The sequence below is a fragment of the Oncorhynchus nerka genome, linkage group LG13, assembly GCF_034236695.1.
Source record: "Oncorhynchus nerka isolate Pitt River linkage group LG13, Oner_Uvic_2.0, whole genome shotgun sequence".
Lineage (NCBI taxonomy): Eukaryota > Metazoa > Chordata > Actinopteri > Salmoniformes > Salmonidae > Oncorhynchus > Oncorhynchus nerka.
This window is the reverse complement of record NC_088408.1, coordinates 47,684,911-47,706,619: the sequence shown is the minus strand read 5'-3', so window position 1 is coordinate 47,706,619 and position 21,709 is coordinate 47,684,911. Positions and strand designations below refer to the sequence as shown.

Sequence of the window (21,709 nt, the reverse complement as noted above, 5' to 3'; positions counted from 1 at the left end):
CAAAATGTAACATGAGCGGCCACCACACTCCCGCACTCTAGGTGGCGGTATGCACAAACAAATAATGTGCGAACGCCATGATACCAAAGAAGAAGAAGACGACCTTATTCAGGATTTCATATCTGATAATCATACATGTAATGTTCAGTCAGAGGTGTCGTCAGACAGACACATCGGTAGGTGATCACGTTAAGTACCCAAGCATTCGTCTGACAACGGATCACAACAATCAAGTTTAACCATGGCTAACGGTAAGTTAAATCTGCTAGCTATGCTTAACGTTATTTGCAATGTTATTTACTAGTTCCTGTTTCGGGAACTATTTAACGCAACAAGTTAGCCTAATACACTGAACTAAACAAATTGTCTTCGGAATTTTGCTGTCCAGCTTCTCTGAACGGAAGGGCAATGCGAAATAGCTAGTTAGCCACCTGCTGAGTCCAGATACAACTAGCTAGGTACCTGTCTAAACTTATCCCCCGGCTATATAGATTGTTCTTTTAACGAATGCCAATCTCTTCAGTGAGTGGCCGTCCACACTGATTTTCGGTTCCTTGCCTCAATTGTCTTACTTTCTGTGAACTTCACACTTCATGCTGTCAAGAATCATTGTCCTCCCTCTACAGAGCCAGTGAGTGTGATGTTCAAGGTCTACTGTCTGTCAGTGATGACACTGGTGGCAGCAACTTACACCGTGGTATTACGATACACAAGGACAGTATCATCAACAGTTATGTACTTCTCTACAACAGCCGTCTGCACCACGGAAGTTATTAAATTGTTCTTGAGCCTTGGGATGTTGAGCAAGTAAGTATATCCAATGTACTACCGTTTTCATAACCGTGCATGTTCCAAATGCACTTGGATAGCCTTTTTCCATTGGTCTCTGCCTTGAAGAAATACTGTAGAACACCCTTGTGTTGAGTATTTTGTTGAATGAATATAAATGTCCCAGTAGCTCAGCTTTTATACATGTTTGTCTTCATTTTCACCTTGCAGAGAAACTGGCAGCTTTGGCAGGTTAAAAGCGTCCATAGTTGAACATGTATTTTGGAGTCCAAAAGAGCTGCTGAAACTGAGTGTTCCCTCTGTGGTCTATGCAGTTCAGAATAACATGGCCTTTATTGCCTTGAGCAATCTTGATGCAGCTGTGTATCAGGTATAAACTACACATTTCTTGATTTCTGCAGAACATCTCACATTAAGGCTGGATGTACGGTACCAGTCAAAAGTTTGGACACACTTACTCATTCAAGGGTCTTTATTTTAAAAAGATTTTCTACATTGTAGAATTTATAGTGGAGACATCAAACTATGAAATAACACACATGGAATCACGTAGTAACCAAAAAAAGTGTTAACCAAATCAAAATATATTTTAGATTTTTCAAAGTAGCCACTCTTTGCCTTGATGACAGCTTATCACACTCTTGGCATTCTCACAACTAGCTTCATCTGGAATGCTTTTCCAACAGTCTTGAAGGAGTTCCCACATGCTGAGCACTTGTAGGCTGCTTTTCTTTGACCATGTGGTCAAAATTATCCCAAACCATCTCAATTGGGTTGAGGTTGGGTGATTGTGGAGGCCAGATCATCTGATGCAGCACTCTATCACCCTCCTTCTTGGTCAAATAGCCCTTACACAGCCTGGAGGTGTTGGGTCATTGTCCTGTTGAAAAACAAATGATAGTCCCACTAAGCGCAATCCAAATGGGATGGCGTATTGCTGCAGAATGCTGTGGTAGCCATGCTGGTTAAGTGTGCCTTGAATTCTAAATAAATCACTGACAGTGTCACCAGCAAAGCACCATCACACCACCTCCTCCATGCTTCACGGTGGGAACGACACATGCGGAGATCATCCGTTCACCTACTCTGCGTCTCACTAAGACATGGTGGTTGGAACCAAAAATCTCAAATTTGGACTCATCAGACCAAAGGACAGATTTCCACCGGTATAATGACCATTGCTCGTGTTTCTTGGCCCAAGCAAGTCTCTTCTTATTGGTGTCCTTTAGTAGTGGTTAATTCGACCATGAAGGCCTGATTCACACAGTCTCCTCTGAACAGTTGATGTCTGTTACTTGAATTCTGAAACATTTATTTGGGCTGCAATCTCTGAGGCTGGTAACTCTAATGAACTTATCCTCTGCCGCAGAGGTAACTCTGGGTCTTTCTTTCCTATGGCGGCCCTCATGAGAGCCAATTTCATCGTAGTGCCTGGTTTTTGAGACTGCACTTGAAGAAACTTTCTAAGTTCTTGAAATGTTGCGTATTGACTGACACATGTCTTAAAGTAATCTTTTCTTTGCTTATTTGAGCTGTTCTTGCCATTAATATGGACTTGGTCTTTTATCAAATAGGGCTATATTCTGTATACCACCCCTACCTGGTCACAACACAACTGATAGTTTTGATGTCTTCACTATTATTCTAAAATGTAGAAAATAGTAAAAAAAAAAATTAAAAAAACCTTTGAGTAGGTGTATCCAACCTTTTGACTGGTACTGTATCTATACTTCCCCTCTGGCTCATATTCTCACTGTATCTTCCTTACCTAGGTGACCTATCAATTGAAGATCCCGTGCACAGCCTTGTGCATGGTCCTCATGCTGAACCGCTCTCTCAGCAGGCTGCAGTGGTTCTCAGTCTTTATGCTGTGTTTAGGTGTCACACTGGTCCAGTGGAAACCGGCAGAGGCCACTAAAGTCCAGGTACCCTTGGTGTTTCTGTTTTGGCTTTTTATTTAACATTTATTTATCCAGGAAGTCCCATTTGAGGTCAGAATACCTATTTTACAAGGGAGACCTGGCCAATGGGCCTGTAAAGTGTATACTGGTTCGTTGCTGATGTTCTAATGGCTTGTTTACAACCCAAGTCTGAGGTTTGGAATTCTCTGCCTTGTCTATTTATTAAGAATCTTATACACTTTTCACATAGGATTTATGGAATGTTGCCTGTAAAAATGTTTTTTTTTAAATTGGGGGCAGTGCAATGTTTATATGACCCCCTTTCAAAACAGGCCCATTTTTACCACATTATTGCCAGCATAAACCTTTTAAATACATCCAATGGCATGAATAGAATATCATATTTTTAGTTTTATGTTACTGGTCTGTGCAGCCTATAAGCTACATGGCTGCCCCTTGCAAATGAAATCATTAAACAGATAAGACACATTAAGATTCCCTGTATGTGCTTTAGAAACCTTAGAAAATAAAATAGCAATTTATATTTTCCAAAGCATTGTGTTCACATTTCAACCTTTTTGGATTTGCCAATACGCCGATCGAGCAAACTAATAGGTCTACACTTGATTTCTGCTACATTATTGCATGCGAAACATTTCTGATCCGTGATAGATGAGCAAACGAATAGATGACATTATCTATTCGTTTGCTCATTATCTCATATTTATTTTAGACTAACATTTAGTTTAACAGCAGAGATTTGTATACACCTTGCTGTCTGTGTCTCCCTGACATTTACAACATTGTTTCGATATTCAAATTCGATCTCCAGCTGTCCCATAGTAATGAACGTGTCGGGACGAGACAAAGGCAGGCAGCGTTTCTCAGGCAGTCAAAATCATGAATCACCTGGCATAATTTTTATGGATATATACACAACCGTTCAAAAGTTTGGGGTCACTGAGAAATGTCCTTGTTTTTGAATGAAAATATTTTTTTGTCTGTTAAAATAACATAAAGTTGATCAGAAATACAGTGTAGACATTGTTAATGTTGTAAATGACTATTATAGCCGGAAACGGCAGATTAAAAAAAATGGAATATCTACGTACAGAGGCCCATTATCAGCAACCATCACTCCTGTGTGCCAATGGCACTTTGTGTAAGATAATCCAAATGTATCATTTAAAAGGCTAATTGATCATTAGAAAACCCTTTTGCAATTATGTTAGCACAGCTGAAAACTGTTGTTCTGGTTAAAGAAGCAATACAACTGGCCTTCTAAACAGAGTTCCTGTAGATATTCCATAAAAAATCTGCCGTTTCCAGCTACAATAGTAATTTACAACATTAACAATGTCTACACTGTATTTCTGATCAATGTAATGCTATTTTAATGCACAAAATGTGCTTTTCTTTCAAAAACAAGGACATTTCTAAGTGACCCCAACCTTTGTGTGTGTGTGTACAAAGAAATGTCAATTGAAAAAAGGTCAAACGAAATGAAGTTCAGCTACTTTCCAGTCTTTCCCGTTTCAGTTTGAAAAGGTTGTTAGATGTGTTGTTGGCCAGCTCCTCTGAACAACAGTGTCCTGAGGAGAGAGCCCATTTTCTATGCCAGGAGAAATCACGCCTCATTAGCTCATTGTTATAGATGTGTCTAAATAAATGTCACTAGAAAACAGCTTAAACGACAAATGCAAATGCCATCACACTGTTATTCTGAATGCACTGTTTGACGCGACTGTACATTAGCAGTAGTTGGCTAGCTAGCAAGCCAGTGATAAGAACATTGCCAGACAGTAATGGAACATTTAGGACGAACGACTGGGTTGTGTCCAAAGATGCAGAACAAAAAGACTGAACGGCTGGGTCGTGTTTTTGGCAAACGGACCGATAGAACGAACAACCAGCCAGCTTGGGTAGCAACCCTAGTTTTGTGTCAGGACTATATCTTGTGTAAGGATGAAATAGTATGAACAAATTAATCAAAATATATTTTTAAATTAAACTATCAATCATTTTTTCAATATGTTGGAAAACCCGGTTTGCCAGCCATCGACTTTGTCTCGGGACTAACAACCCCCGTGCCAATATATCCTCCAAACATCGGCTTCTCGGACATTATCACTTAATTATACCATGGCATTGTTGAATACTTGTTTCTGATTGGCTTGAAGGACATTCTAGAGCATTTATTATTTCCCTATAATGCACAGTATATTTGCATGGTAGAATTCAGTGGCTATAGTTCATTTTTACGTGTTTGAGTTGCTTTTGAAAGCAAAAGTAGAATTGAAAACATTGGCATTGTTGAATTTGATTTTCATAATAGCAAGCTAGTACTGATGGTTTTGTTAGCTGAACTAGCAAGTCTGTTTGTTTGTTTGACTACCAAGGCAACTACTGTCGCTATCTAGTGAACTTGCTAGCTACTTCAGTGGATGTTGAACACATTTCTAGCGGCAAATGTGTTACATCATAGCCATGGTATAAAAGAGATAATGAACTCGTTATCTGGAAAACAATGCAACTCCTTGGAAGGTGAGTTCCACTCCTCTAGACGTCATGGAACACACCTTCCATGAACACACCTTCAACTTGTTGTTGATTGTCCCTTACACAATGCTGATTACTATAATGTGAAGCTGGGGAAGTTGATGCATTATCCCATAATGTTTTCAATATTTCTGACCAATTTAAGATCAGTCTGATGTAAATCTATTATAGCGATTGGATGGCGGGGAGTTTCAGTAAGCAGCCATTTGATACATGACTTTTTGCATTCGCCTACTTTATTCCAATATTTTCGTCATTCAGTGGTATTCAACCCCACAGTAATTCTTAATGGATTCATCCAGGTGTGGTTCAGAGAACAGCCCACCACTAAGAATGCACTATGTGAAGTGATGGGATGGTTACAGCCTAGTAATGGGTGCTGCCTAGCAAATAAATGTCTATTTGTGAGTGCTATTATATGATGCAATATCAGTACTAGTTGCATTTACAAGTTGTCTAAGTCCTATCATCAACTGATTTCAGCCGGTAGAATGACTGTTGTTTGAATGGAATATTGGCAGTTCATTTGCCAGTTCCTCTAAAACTGTCTGGCTAGTGCAGAAATTCATTATTTTATACTTATCACAGCACTGGCAAGCTTTGGTTGACCATTATGTCTGACCTTTATCATCTCATCATAAGAAGGTTCATGTCCATTCTAGTATTCTTAATTCTATGGTAGTTTGTGCCAATGCCGCTTTGGCATTACGGCTACGTTTCATACTAAGCCGTAGACAACTTTACCGCAATCATGAATTGGTCAGTTGGCGGAATTAAAAGTACAGGCTTTCCTTTGTTTACTGGCAATACCTTTTCAGATCTAAAGAAAAGCGTCAAAAAGTTGGGGGCTAAATGTCTTGGTATGTAAGGTGTATTCGATATGTTCTAATCTTTTTTAGGTGGAGCAGAACCCATTTTTGGGGTTTATGGCCATTGCTGTGGCTGTGTTGTGCTCCGGGTTTGCAGGTAATCTTGCTTTATCTTCTATACCTTTTTTAATATTCTATGATGATAATGGCAGGTAATCTAATGGTGTCCCTTTTTTGTGTTTGAGCAGGTGTGTACTTTGAGAAGGTCCTAAAGAGCTCAGACACATCCCTATGGGTGAGGAACATCCAGATGTACCTGTCTGGCATTGTGGTCACCCTCGCTGGAGTTTACATGACTGAGGGCGCTCAGGTCATGGAGAAAGGCTTCTTCTACGGTTACACACCTTGGGTGTGCTTTGTAGTCTGTGAGTCAAAATTTAATATTGACACATGAACATATTCCTGATTTTCTACAATGCAAAAAAATGTGGGTTTTTTTTTTTTAATAAAAAAATGTCCTAACCTAAATTTGTGCGGTACATTTACATTTACATTTGGTATTTTCTTCTTCCAGTTTTGGCCAGTGTGGGTGGTTTGTACACATCAGTGGTGGTGAAGTACACAGACAATATCATGAAAGGCTTCTCTGCTGCAGCCGCCATCGTTCTCTCTACTGTGGCATCCGTCACTCTGTTTGGGCTACAGATAAGTGAGTCAAATCATTCACATCTTTGTGGGCATGGACTATCATAAGTTACTGTTCAGCCACTAGGCTTTTGTGTGGTCTCTGACACTCGAGTACTAATATAGTATTTTTATTTTCAGCCTTTTGTGGCAAAGGTCGTGGGGGGTACATTGCTACTAGCGCAATGATATGCTACCTGTTCCCATAAACTTCCAGTCATTAAGTCAACTACTATCCATTTGTGTGTCGTGGCAGAAATGTATCTTTATTTCTTCCCCTAAATTAATGAATATAGGGGAAACACTGATTAGAAGTGAAAAAATCTGAAAATATTTTTGAGTGAATTCATCAATAGTCCATGGCAGTAACCATTTTCCCTTTTCATGCAGCTGCTACCTTTGCTTGTGGAGCAATGCTGGTGTGTGTCTCCATATACCTTTATGGACTTCCGAAACAAGACACCACCAAGCTTCCAAGAGCAGACACAGACAAGGAGGCCAGGCAGAAACTGATCACTGTTTGAAGCCTGGGTCTGGAATAGCAAAGGTTTATGGTCTTTCCTGACCTCTGTGTTGGAGCTGCCCATGAGGCCCTCTTTCACACTGCGGTCTACTGTTGTCCCATAAGAGCGTCGGCAAGGAACGTCAATCTAGATGAATCATTATATCAGTAATGATGGAGCATAAAGTAAGGGAAGTGTGGCGCTGAGGCAGAATGTATACATAGAAAATAAATACCATTTGGGTTTTTATTCCTTATTTTTTGTTTACTGTGGGACTGCTGTTTAGTAATGGACAACAATATTTGTGTTGAACCACTGTCAATGTCAACTACTCCACTATTGACAAAGTACTGAATGTATATACACAGCTGACAGAATCTCACCTGGGAGAGAGCATTTGCGGTGCATTCGGAAAGTATTCAAACTGCTTCCATTTTCCCACATTTTGTTAAGTTACAGCCTTATTGTAAAATGTATTCAATTAATTATTTCTCAATCTATACACAATACCCCATAATGACAAAGCAAAAACAGGTTTTTAGAAATGTTTGCAAATGTATTGAAAATAAAAATCATACCTTATTTACATAAGTATTCAGACCCTTTGCTCAGGTGCATCCTGTTTCCATTGATTGTCCACCTGTGGTCAATTAAATTGATTGTACATGATTTGGAAAGGCACACACCAGCACACAGTTGACCGTGCATGTCAGAGCAAAAACCAAGCCATGAGGTTGAAGGAATTGTCCGTAGAGCTCCAAGACAGGATTGTATCGAGAAACAGATCTGGGGAAGGGTACCCCCAAAAAAATCTGCCTCATTGAAAGTACAAGAACACAGTGGCCTCCATTATTAAATGGAAGAAGTTTGGAACCACCAACAATCTTCCTAGAGCTGGCTGCCTGGCCAAACAGCAATCGGGGGAGAAGGGCCCTAGTCAGCGAGGTGACCAAGAACCTGATGGTGAACCTTCCAGAGGTCTCCCAGGAGGACAACCATCTTTGCAGCACTCCACCAATCAGGCCTTCATGGTAGAGACGGAAGCCACTCCTCAGTAAAAGGCACCTGACAGCCCGCTTGGAGTTTTCCAAAGGGCACCTAAAGGACTCGGACGATGAGAAACAAGATTCTCTGGTCTGATGAGACCAAGATTCAACTCTTTGGCTTGAATGCCAAGCGCCACGTCTGGAGGAAACCTGGCACCATCCCTACGGTGAAGAATAGTGGTGGCAGCAACATGCCGTGAGGATGTTTTCAGAGGCAGGGACTGGGAGACTAGTCAGGATTGAGGGAAAGATGGAGTAAAATACAGAGAGATCATTGAAAACCTGCTCCAGAACACTCCGGATGTCAGACTGGGGCGAAGTTTCACCTTCCAACAGGACAATGACCCTAAGCACACATCCAAGACAGGAATGGCTTCGGAACAAGTCTGAATGTCCGAGTGGCTTTCTTTATTAATTTACAAAAAATTAAGAAAAATAGTTTTTGCTTTGTCATTATGGGATATTGTGCGTAGATAGAATTTATTTTACATTTTAGAATAAGGCTGTAACAATGTGGAAAAAGTCAAGGGGTCTGAATACTTCCAGAATGCACTAAGTGCCTGTACAGTTACATGTTAAAGTCATGTTATTGGTGTGGCTGTCTTTGTCCATGTATATACTGAATACAAAAATATAAACGGAACATATAGTGTTGGTCCCATTTTTCATGAGCTGAAATAGGAGCACACATTTTCCATATACAAAGCTTTCTCTCATTTTGTGCACACATTTGTTTACATCCCTATAGTGTTCATTTCTCCTTTGCCAAGATAATCCATCCACTTGCTAGGTGTAGCATATCAAGAAGCTGATTAAACAGCATGACCATTACACAGGTGCACCTTGTGCGGTGGACAAAAGGCCCCTCTAAAATGTGCAGTTTCGCCACAGATGTCTCAAGTTGAGGGATCATGCGTATGGCATGCTGACTGCAGGAATATCCACCAGAGCTGTTGGCAGATAATGTTCATTTCTCCAAAGTTTTAGAGAATTTGGCAGTACATCCAACTGGCCTCAACCGTAGACCACGCCAGCCCAGGACCTTCACATCCGGCTTCTTCACAAGCTAGGTTGCATCCCTGAAAACCGGATGCATCCGCTTGTTGGCAACTCCACTACGGGTGCTTAAATTAAAGATCACTTGTAATTCTGATTAGTAAGCAACTGAGTTACTGCACACAATTAAGGCAGCATTTCCCAAACTCGGTCCACGGGACCCCAAAGAGTGCACGTTTTGTTTTTGTCCTAACACTACACAGCTGATTCAAATGATCAAAGCATGATTCATTGGTTATTTAAAAACCCCTTGGGGTCCCGAGGACAGAGTTTGGGAAACGCTGCCTTAAATGTGTGCAGTAACTCAGCTGCTTACGATAAGAATCTGCCATTACTGATGTGATGGCGTTGATAGTTAGTGTTGAGTAGATGCAAATAATTAGGAAACCCTGCATTAAGTGGTTGGGCAACAAGGAATACAGGTAGGACAGGCTGTCAAACAACTTTGCATATTGAAGATTACAGTAAGTTTGGTACAGAGAAATGCTCGGAGGGATCGTCTGCTGTAGGCCTTGCTGTAACAACAGTGTGGAATGCACAGTGTGGTTGGATTGACAGCAGCATGGTTGCAAAACGAGATCTGTCAGGAATATATCATCAGATATTTGGCCAGTTCCCTAACCTGTCAAAGCAAAGACAATTGGATTTGATGCAACCAGAAACCAGTCATTTATCATGTGGAAGTGTTAAATCAAGACAACATTTATTTACATTAATTCAATAACAGTAGTTACATACACAGGAACATTGATCAAGCAGGCGTTGATTGGTCACATTTTCTCGACTGGTGTGATGCCTAATATTTTCATCCCGTTGGCCAACACCGTGCAGACACCACTGAAGAGCCGCAGCCTAGCCTATCGACGAGGATGAACAAATGATCTGAATCATCATCTCAACGGTTTACATCATGAACATGTTCCTTATCAAAGGACGGTACTAAAACCTGTTAGCAAATGGTCAAAAGTAGATTTGTAATCTATATGGCTATGCCTGTATTCACAATTAATGGATAGCATTGAATCTGAATACACCAGGCCCTAAATGCATCCATTGACTGAAATGACACTTATGCACATTGTGGAATTTCCTACCTTGGGTCTCAGGCTATTTGTATTGAATAAGATATATGAGCAAATGATCCGTGTTTACCTACCTGTGCAACAGCTTGAGGGCTTCCCTTCACTGGCAGCTCCCTGTGTGCTGACGCAGCCAGGTGACTAGCCAGGCAGGAGAACAAAGACATTTTATGATTAGGTAATATAATAATATAATCTTGTCCACACTGCCTGGATGTCAGACATTAAACACCCTGCTCCTTACCTCAGTGTCATAAGGAAGTTGACGAGATGTTTTGGCTGCAGATCCTGTACAGACTGGTATAGAACTTCGTCATAGCTGAAAGTAGATAGTGAATGATGTAGGATAAATATTTTGATCACAATGGAAAACAGCATGTTCGGGTGTGACTGCATTTATTTAGCGACACTGACCGTGTAGGTGAGTACCCCACCTACACATGCTTACATTCCTCTATGATGTAATCAAATGCAACAGGAATGAGAGCAGGTTATTTAATTGGCTTCCAGTACACTTTAATTAGGGCTCAGAATAGTTCCTGGTTAGGGAACCATCCCGGCCCAACACGTAATCAGTGAAGAGTAAGCCTGACCATTCTCCTATGTGTGGGGTTAGAGGGCATTCGCTTACCGAAGGAGGTGCTGGAGTATCGAAATACTCCTCTGATCTAGAAGAAGTGACGGGTCAAAGGCACCTTCCTCTCCGTCGCCATACCGATGTATTAAACTGAAATGACGACAGTTGGTGAGAAGTCAGACAATGAGTTGCTTAATCAAGAGTCAGTTTATGTATTGTACTAACGTTCTATATTATTGAAAGTCCTGCAGTTTGTGAAATGATGAATGCTTCCTCATCACTCACCTACAGAGTCTGGCATGTGTGTACTGTAGAAACACCCCTGTATCACCTTGGGCCTGGAGGATCCTGTCCCAGTCAAACTTGTAGTCTGATCCTAGAGGCCCTTTAAAGTCCTGAGACGAGAAAGACAGAAAACAGGGTCATGCCTGAGCATAACCTGCAGCAATCTTCCATTGTTTTCATGCTTCAATAACCTATTTCCAAAGACACAGCTGTCGCTACACCTACAGACCCACAGTGTTCTTACCCTTTGTTTGCCCTTCGTTTCATACAGCAGGTAGGTAAGTTTGAAGAATAGGATGTTTGGTTGGTATGTCATATTCTTTAAGGTTGGGTCAAATTTGTTCACCTGAACTATGAGTGCGCTGATCCCCACTTTCTCAGCTGTGTCTTCTGGATACACCATTTCCTTGGTGGCTGAGGAGATAAAGAATGTTAACTGACAGATTATTAATGACTAATAACTATACACCTAGGCTGAATCCCAAATAGCAACCTATTCCCCGCATAGGGCACTATTTTTGACCAGAGCCCTATGTCACCTGGCAAAAGTAGTGCACTATATAGGAAATAGGGTGTAATGGGAATATTTAAGATGAATAAAGTTCGTATTCAGTTTAGAGTGGTACATAGTTTAGCGTATTCATATATTTTCCCTTTCTGTAATACACATGATTTACAGTGTTCTGCTTGTGACACTCGGGTTGGTGGTCACTAGACTCAATGCAGTATGTTATGGATTCAACTCATATCTGTTGATAGTGATTGAGGTACAAGGACTCACTGAATATTTTGGTATTCTGTGAAATGTTGTGCAATTCTTTAGCAGCTGAGGAAGTCACTGCCTTTTGTTTTGACTTCCTACAAGCCTATTGGGCTGGTGTTTACAGAACAGTTACTTATGGTACTGTATAATGAAGGCCAAATAGACATTTTCTCTGCCTCTGTTGCTGGGTGGCATCTCCCCGTTGCAACTTGTAATACATTTTTGATGGACTTTTATCTGGGGCTGCCCTTCTCTTTTGTTCACCTGGAAATTCCTTTCATTTGGGACGCTGCCAAAAATCTCTATAATCAATCCCATGTCGTGTCCTTACTCTTGGACTGGCTCATGTTCCTGAACATCCTAGCCCGGGCTTCATCCAGGACGTCTTCCAGGAAAACCACCTCTCCTAGCCTCGTCTTCATACCCTGCACCAGGCCAAACGGCACATGCTGGCACCTGCAGCCAAACAGATGAAACAATACCTACATATAAACTCAGCAAAAAAAAAGAAACATCCTCTCACTGTCAACTGTGTTTATTTTCAGAAAACTTAACATGTGTAAATATTTATGTGAACGTAACAAGATTCAACAACTGAGACATAAACTGAACAAGTTCCACAGGCATGTGACTAACAGAAATTGAATAATGTGTCCCTGAACAAAAGGGTGGGTCAAAATCAAAAGTAACAGTCAGTATCTGGTGTGGCCACCAGCTGCATTAAGTACTGCAGTGCAGTGCATCTCCTCCTTATGGACTGCACCAGATTTGCCAGTTCTTGCTGTGAGATGTTACCCCACTCTTCCACCAAGACACGTGCAAGTTCCCAGACATTTCTGGGGGAATGGCCCTAGCCCTCACCCTCTGATCCAACAGGTCCAGACGTGCTCAATGGGATTGAGATCTGGGCTCTTTGCTGGCCACTGACATTCCTGTCTTGTAGGAAATCATGCTCATAACAAGCAGTATGACTGGTGGCATTGTCATGCTGGAGGGTCATGTTGGGATGAGCCTGCAGGAAGGGTACCACTGTAACTGACAGCGTTGATATTGCCTGCAATGACAACAAGCTCAGTCCGATGATGCTGTGACACGCCGTCCCAGACCATGACGGACCCTCCACCTCCAAATTGATCCCTCTCCAGAGTACAGGCCTCGGTGTAACGCTCATTCCTTCGACAATAAACGCAAATCCGACCATCACCCCTGGTGAGACAAAACCGCAACAGCGAAGAGCACGTTTTGCCAGTCCTGTTTGGTCCAGCGACGGTGGGTGTTTGCCGATAGGCGATGTTGTTGCCGGTTATGTTTGGTGAGGACCTGCCTTACAACAGGCCAAAAAGCCCTCAGTCCAGGCTCTCTCAGCCTATTGCGGACAGTCTGAGCACTAATGGAGGGATTGTGCGTTCCTGGTGTAACTCAGGCAGTTGTTGTTGCCATCCTGTACCTGTCCTGCAGGTGTGATGTTCGGATGTACCGATGCTATGCAGGTGTTGTTTCACGTGGTCTGCCACTGCGAGGGCGATCAGCTGTCAGTCCTGTCTTCCTGTAGCGCTGTCTTAGGCATCTCACAGTACGGACCTTTCAATTTATTGCCCTGGCCACATCTGCAGTTCTCATGCCTCCTTGCAGCCTGCCTAAGGCACGTTCACGCAGATGAGCAGGGACCCTGAGAATCTTTCTTTTGGTGTTTTTCAGAGTAAGTAGAAAGGCCTCTTTAGTGTCCTAAGTTTTCATAACTGTGACCTTAATTGCCTACCGTCTGAAAGCTGTTAGTGTCTTAACAACCGTTCCACAGGTGCATGTTCATTAATTGTTTATAGTTCATTGAACAAGCATGGGAAGCAGTGTTTAAACCCTTTACAATGAAGATCTGTGAAGTTACTTGGATTTTTACAAATTATCTTTGAAAGACAGGGTCATGAAAAAGGGACGTTTCTTTTTTTGCTGAGCTTACATAAATATAACATAGGATAAACATAACGGATAAAACAACTGCATAACAGTGCGGGGGGACACACCAAACCATGAAACCAAATAGATTTAGTATGGGATTATGTGTAGAAACAAATCGATTGTTTGTATTGTGACAGCTGTGTACACAGCGTTACCTCTCAGCCCACGAGTGTCCCATAGCCAAGAGGATCTGGAACAGCTGCTGGAAATGAATCCCTTGACTTTTGTCTGTCTTCACAAAGAAACAAATGATAATACGTTTAGATAAAAGTTCATATAACACTGCTTTTTGTAGCCATTGCTGAGTGTTAGAGCAGTTTGGCCGAATGCTTACCACATAGATCATCTCGTCGAAATTGTACCTTTCCTTTCGATCTATAGCTGCAGCAAGATCTCTGGAAAGACACAACATGACAAAAATTATCATCATGACTCACGTGTCACTTGATAATTACTAAAGTATTGCACACCAGTCATAACAACACTGTCAACCTTCTAAAGCAGCACAGACCTGGTGATATAGAGAGATGTCCCATCACTGCGTAGTACTGTGGAGTAGCTGGACATGTCTCCAGCTGAAGAGAGATCCACCACGCCTGTCCCCTTCCTGTTAACAGATATATATATATATATATACACACATATATACACTGCTCAAAAAAATAAAAGGGAACACTTAAACAACACAATGTAACTCCAAGTCAATCACACTTCTGTGAAATCAAACTGTCCACTTAGGAAGCAACACTGAATGACAATAAATTTCACATGCTGTTGTGCAAATGGAATAGACAACAGGTTGAAATTATAGGCAATTAGCAAGATACCCCCAATAAAGGAGTGGTTTTGCAGGTGGTGACCACAGACCACTTCTCAGTTCCTATGCTTCCTGGCTGATGTTTTGGTCACTTTTGAATGCTGGCGGTGCTTTCATGCTAGTGGTAGCATGAGACAGAGTCTACAACCCACACAAGTGGCTCAGGTAGTACAGCTCATCCAGGATGGAACATCAATGCGAGCTGTGGCAAGTAGGTTTGCTGTGTCTGTCAGCGTAGTGTCCAGAGCATGGAGGCGCTACCAGGAGACAGGCCAGTACATAAGGAGACGTGGAGGAGGCCGTAGGAGGGCAACAACCCAGCAGCAGGACCGCTACCTCCGCCTTTGTGCAAGGAGCACTGCCAGAGCCCTGCAAAATGACCTCCAGCAGCAGGCCACAAATGTGCATGTGTCTGCTCAAACGGTCAGAAACAGACTCCATGAGGGTGGTATGAGGGCCCGACGTCCACAGGTGGGGGTTGTGCTTACAGCCCAACACCGTGCAGGACGTTTGGAATTTGCCAGAGAACACCAAGATTGGCAAATCTAGACCTCATGTGGCTGGAGTGTGTCAGCAGTTCCTGCAAGAGGAAGGCATTGATGCTATGGACTGGCCCACCCATTCCCCAGACCTGAATCCAATTGAGCACATCTGGGACATCATGTCTTGCTCCATCCACCAACGCCATGTTAGGATGTCATCCACCAACGCCATACTTTAGTCCAGGTCTGGGAGGAGATCCCTCAGGAGACCATCCACCACCTCATCAGGAGCATGCCCAGGCGTTGTAGGGAGGTCATACAGGCACGTGGAGGCCACACACACTACTGAGCCTCATTCTGACTTGTTTTAAGGACAATACATCAAAGTTGGATCAGCCTGTAGTGTGGTTTTCCACTTTAATTTTGAGTGTGACTCCAAATCCAGACCTCCATGGGTTGATAAATTTGATTTCCATTGATAATTTGTGTGATTTTGTTGTCAGCACATTCAACTATGTAAAGAAAAAAGTATTTAATAAAAATATTTCATTCATTCAGATCTAGGATGTGTTATTTTAGTGTTCCCTTTATTTTTTGAGCAGTGTATATACACACACATCACTTTTGTTTGTTAATTGGACACTCTTATTCTACATATACTATCACTGTTAACTGTGATCAATGCACACTTTTGTTTTATTTCTTATTAATTTCTACATACTTACCTATAAATAATCCATAGATTATTTCTCCGTTTAATTTAACACCTAGTAGTACTAGATGTTGGGTGGGAATGTTTACTTAAAGGTATGTGGTGACAGTTTGCTTAGTGTATGACATTTACCCAGACTTTTTACACAATGCTCTTTCATAACTCATAAGGATGTTTGCTTCCGTGACATACTCTGTGGTTTTCAGCAGGCCTCGTCTCTGTAGCTGCTGCACCACCTCCTGGGCTTGTTGTTGGTGAAAAGACTCTCCAGAGTAGATGTCAAAGTGAACCCCTAAGCGCTGAGAAACAGAAACACATTGCATCAATATTGACATCTGATAACAAAACGGTGTGTTACAAAGGCGCTGACGTCTTGTGCACGTCCCTGGAATGACAACCCTGTCTGAGTTCATGTTAGGCAGTGCATGGGCATCAATACAAACAGTGTTTGCTTGAGTAGTGTACATTACTGTTTTAATTTAATAAAACAGTTTAGGCAAAAGTTTAGTCCTACAAAAGCCTTTTGGCTAGTTGGTCAGAGGTGTGCCGGCCGGGTCAATACCTTATAGACTTGTTGGTACTCCTCCACTGTGATCTCTCTAAACTGTTTCCATAGTAACAAGGCCTGGTGTTCCTGCTGTTCCAGCTGTCTAAAGAACTCTCTGGCCGCCTGTCCTATGACCTCATTGTTCTCCGCCTCCTTGTTCACCTGAACGTAAACCTACAGGACATGTATACACACAAACAAACTTAAGGGAAGGCCGCCAAAGACGTGTTCACACCTGCTGACATGACTGTATAAAAAAACACAACACAAGAGGGCAGTGGTTCAAGTTCTCTCTCAGAACTACTATGATTCTCACAACTTACATCAAATAGGTGTTGTAAGGGATTCTTTTTCAATTTCTCCTGACAGCCAAAGAGCTGAAAGCCAGCTCCCAGCAAACCTAAAATCCACAGGCAAAGAAGAGGTTATGGAAACCTGGTCCCATTTCCCAAGGCAATGGTTTACTATACCTTTCAGCAAAAACGATCATTCTTATTTTCAAAAAGTAATCAAATCACATATAGATCTATATTGCTTAAAGATAGACTGATATGACGTAGGTGCCCAAAGTAAAATCCCCCAAAGGAAGTTGAAGCTCATTTACTGCATTTCTACACAATTTAAACTCTAAAATTATATTTTGGAGAAAAATTTCAAATTTAAAAATTTAAAAAATTAATTATCACCACAATATTAGGTTTAAAGGTCTGTGGAACGGCATATACAATGTCAACCACTACTCAACCTCCTCATAAATTGACTCAACTGAGGAAAGGCACATATATTCCAATGTAAAATAGATATACAACCTATCAAGTCACATCAAGGCCAATTTTTTTTTTACACTAAAGGATTGCATGCATCCATCATTCCATTTGCAAAATAATGCAAGATACTACTCCTAATGTGATTGCATAGTCATAATTTAGGCTAATAATATACCTCAGTTCAGAACAACGCATGCCTGAGCACACAGTGAGTAGGCCTAATCAGAGAGGTTTCTTATCCTTTCTTTGCATGGGAAGAATTTGGCATTTTAGAAACACATTTCATGCAATTTTACTACACTTTATATGACTGGAGACAATCAACATGTTTTTAATACGACACAAATTAGTATCTCACTCTGCTGATACTGACAAGCAGATCAGTAAATACGACCTGGTCTTGAATTTTTTTTATTTTTTTTATTTTACCTTTATTTAACCAGGCAGGTCAGTTAAGAACACATTCTTATTTTCAATGACGGCCTGGGAACAGTGGGTTAACTGCCTGTTCAGGGGCAGAACGACAGATTTGTACCTTGTCAGCTCGGGGGTTTGAACTCGCAACCTTCCGGTTACTAGTCCAACGCTCTAACCACTAGGCTACGCTGCCGCCACGAATGCAACCATCTAACATAGATCTACGAAAACAAAAGACACAAATTGTACAATATGACGTCCATCTAGTGTGGAGGAAATTATTGTCCCCAGGTGTACTGATCCAATAATAAAAGACAGATGTGTGTGACGTTGTGGGAGCGAAGTCTTGCATCTCACGCGTCGCAATATCTGCTTTGATGCTCGCGGCTACGTCATTTCACTGAGTCTACCTTTACAGCTTCTCAGTGGAATTCTTTATGCTCTTCTGCTCTGCTTTACTCACCAAACTGCATGCCCCAATCTCCTAGGTAATTCACTCTAATGACGTTATTTCCCAAGGATTCTTTCAGGTTGGCAATGAAGTTACCTAAAAAAATAACAGTGCATTTTTCAGTCACAATAGATACAATATTTCAAACACATCCTGAATTTAGCCTGAGGTAAGGAACAATATCAAAAATGAACTCTGCCCTCTCCTGGTATGTTAAAGAACTTCAACTGAGTCTCACCAATAATGGTGGAACGCAGATGTCCAGCGTGAAACTTCTTGGCAATATTTGGAGAACTGTAAGAAAAACAAAAGGGAAATATTGTTAATAAATTCATAAAAAGAAGGTAGCTATTTCTTTAGTGCTTGCCTCTTAACACTTTGCCTCAACATCCTAGACTCTGAAACAATACAAAAGAATGGAAGTTTGAGGAGAACATATTTCAATACCTAAACTCCACCACAGTTGTTCCTTTTTTGAGGCCATCGAAAAGTTCACTTTTCACACCAAATTTGTGACGTTCTTGGCACAACTGCTCTAAAACTTTCTGAAACAAAACAAAAACAAATGTGTAGACTTTCCAGACCGTCTTGTTCATTTATATACATTCTATTCCTACACGCTGGTTGATAAAAATATTTCAAACAGAGTCTGCAGTTTTCCGACTGACATGATCAAAATGAAAAGAGTAGGGAAAAAGGCATATTCACCTGTACTAACAGATTCCGACTAACTCTAAAGTGTATCACTCCCCGTCCAGCAAATATTTCTTCCACCACACTGTCTTGCTTTAACTGAAAGGAAATAGCATGCACTGTAATTCTGACAGGAGGATTAAATCTAAATATCAGCAAAGTGTGAGTATGTGACTGACTACTAAACGTTTCAGGGTGAAGTTTCCCCTAGGTAACGATTTAGGATCAGTTTCTCCTCCCCCAAATCAAAACCTTACCAATTAGTGTGGAAAATGTTAAACTGACCCAAGATCTGCATCTAGACTACAACGCTATTGGTCCCACCTGACTGGCCAGAGCCTCTGTCTGTGCCTGGAGGTCTCCATTAGTTGGCAGGATCCCATTCCTCAGCAGAGTGTTGACGGACAGCCGGAAATCTGGGGATTGCCTGAGATGAACAATATCAGAAGAACTATTGAGAAACATTGTGACTGTGTAGTGATAATCATGTTTGATTGAGGGATCTGTAAGGACCAGACTAGGACTGAGACTTCATTCAGTAGATCTCTCTCCCCCTCTCACACACACACTGGTGTAAAGTACTTATGTAAAAATATCCATTAAAAATACTTAAGTAGTATTTTAAAGTATCTGTACTTTACTATTTATATGTTTGACGACTTTTACTCTACTACATTCCTCAAGAAAATAATGTACTTTTTACGCCATACATTTTTCCTGACACCCAAAAGTACTAGTTACATCTTGAATGCTAAGCAGGACAGAACATTTAGGTGCCTCGTTTGTAAATTATGTCTGAGTGTTGGAGTGTGCCCCTGGCCATCTGTAAAATAATAAAAACAAGAACATGTTACTGTCTGGTTTACTTAAAACAAGGAATGTGAAATTATTCATCCCTGTATTTTTTAATACTTGAGTATATTTTAGCAATTACATTTACTTTTTAATACTTAAGTATAGTTAAAAACCAAATACTTTTACTCAAGTAGTATGTGACTTCCATTTTTACTTGAGGCATTTAAGGCATCTTTACTTTTACTCAAGTATGACAATTGGGTATTTTTCCACCTCTGCACACTCACACTTAACTGTTTTTTGGAGACTGGGATAGCACAGAGAGCTGAAATGAAGGCATCTTCAGACCGTCCCAAAGCCCTAGAGAGCTAAACCAAGAGAGGTCAAATATGAAAACTGCAATACACATTGTTGTTGTGTCAATTGAACCCCATAGCATAGATTATTGGTATGTTTTGAAGTCGTGATTACCTACATTGACCAGCTTGAAATATTCAGAATACTCCGCTATCAATGTTAATTGGCCGATAGAAATTATAGTTATAAATTTAAACAAACCGAAGGCATCTTGGTTCTTAAGAATAATGACAGGCACAAACATGCGGATACTATTTTCTAACATTACGCACGAAATGAAACCCCACATAGCTAACGTTAGCCAACTACACAAATTACACAGAACACATGCACTACCTTCGATGCAATACTTCTTCTGAAATAACAAGCCATGTGCATACGTCAACATCAATGCCGTGTTTTCATAAATTACATTCAATGGTCATAAAATAGATTATTCCATATCACATTCATGTGTGCTTTTGCAGCTGATGACATTCAAACACTCATTTCCTGCTTAAGTGATCTTTGAACTCAGCCTCACACGTTTCATCCAATCATAGTGGTGTATTTGCCGACTACGTCATAGAAGAGTGGCACGTTAGATTTCCACTTCGACGCTCTCTGGCGTCGTCTGTCGTCACACAGACTGTGATACCAAAATTAAATATGCTCTTGCAAATAATGATATATTTATGCAGTACTAACTTTTTCATTTATTTTGTATTCATAGTGATACATTTTCTGAAATGAATTGGCTCAAATAGGTCAGATATATGTTCCAATACCATAGAATAAGAATTAAGAACATGTATATTTCTAAAGTCAATAATACACCTGATACTGTAACCACACAATTGCTATGAGAGCAGTGATTATTTGACCAGTAAGTAATAACTCAACAGATAAAACAGACAAACAACAAATCAGTGTTTTAGGTTTGAGAACATGAAGTCATAGGCTTCATGTTCCTTCCGCTAACTAGGTTTCCATCCAACCTTTTTATACAAGTAAAGTACATGTTGGATAACAAAATGTCATGACAGGCCTGATAGAAACAGAAAATGTGTCAGTAAAATTTCCAAACGTCAAAAAAATCAAAATATGCTGGACAAGGTGGGATATTTTTGTGTTGGTAAAATGTATGTGAGAAATTTTGATGGAGCGCTTTTATTGATATAATAAATCATATCAAAGTAAACACAATGACGTGGTCCAGGCACCGAAGACGTGGATGTCGATTAAGGCAGCCCACCGCACCTCTCCGATTCAGAGGGGTTGGGTCAAATGCAGAGGACACATTTCAGTGGAATGCATTCAGTTGTAAACTGACTAGGTATCTCCCTTTCCCATCCCACTGACTGGTTGGGAAAGCCTGCAGTTTATTAGGCTACAGATTAAACTAATTATGAACTTCACAGGGTGGTGAAAATGCAAGGTGATGAGCATGATGCTCCATTTCAATAAATATCGAGGGTCTTATTCTGGTGACACAAGACGCTTGGCTTCCGTTTGAAAATGTAAAAAATAATCTCATTAATTTGTCCATAATAATCTCATGTACCCACACTGGATCTGCGAGCTGTTGCCTAGAACACACATGCCAATATCAATGAGCACCACGACACACATTTCTTATTTTTTGGGAAAACCATTAGTAGAGCTGAAAATGTGACAGAAACCCA

At 40.9% G+C, this 21,709-nt stretch overlaps 2 protein-coding genes across 3 annotated transcripts; one reads left to right on the top strand and one right to left on the bottom strand.

The window, feature by feature from the left end:
- Positions 1 to 71: 71 nt before the first annotated feature.
- Positions 72 to 8,934, top strand: slc35a1 (solute carrier family 35 member A1). The gene is made up of 8 exons (XM_029677157.2): positions 72 to 251; positions 627 to 807; positions 1,000 to 1,159; positions 2,562 to 2,714; positions 6,149 to 6,215; positions 6,307 to 6,483; positions 6,633 to 6,767; positions 7,133 to 8,934. The coding sequence occupies exons 1-8, from the start codon at positions 242 to 244 to the stop codon at positions 7,264 to 7,266; spliced, it is 1,017 nt and encodes a 338-aa protein (XP_029533017.1). The 5' UTR covers positions 72 to 241; the 3' UTR covers positions 7,267 to 8,934.
- Positions 8,935 to 10,028: 1,094 nt separating this feature from the next.
- On the bottom strand, positions 10,029 to 20,548 carry rars2 (arginyl-tRNA synthetase 2, mitochondrial). Of its 2 annotated transcripts, XM_029677154.2 has the most exons (21): positions 20,382 to 20,548; positions 19,983 to 20,056; positions 19,635 to 19,716; positions 19,218 to 19,320; positions 18,909 to 18,992; positions 18,648 to 18,745; positions 18,439 to 18,494; positions 18,213 to 18,296; positions 16,889 to 16,965; positions 16,581 to 16,739; positions 16,211 to 16,317; positions 14,519 to 14,614; positions 14,342 to 14,402; positions 14,163 to 14,239; positions 12,383 to 12,507; positions 11,635 to 11,702; positions 11,289 to 11,398; positions 11,058 to 11,153; positions 10,671 to 10,745; positions 10,504 to 10,567; positions 10,029 to 10,204 (listed from the first exon to the last, which is right to left on the bottom strand). In XM_029677154.2, exons 2-21 carry the CDS (start codon positions 20,026 to 20,028, stop codon positions 10,118 to 10,120), a joined length of 1,755 nt encoding a protein of 584 aa, XP_029533014.1. In that variant the 5' UTR covers positions 20,029 to 20,056; positions 20,382 to 20,548; the 3' UTR covers positions 10,029 to 10,117. The 2 variants fall into 2 exon arrangements, with proteins under 2 accessions (XP_029533014.1, XP_029533016.1); XM_029677156.2 differs by lacking the exon at positions 19,635 to 19,716.
- Between the last annotated feature and the right edge of the window lie 1,161 nt (positions 20,549 to 21,709).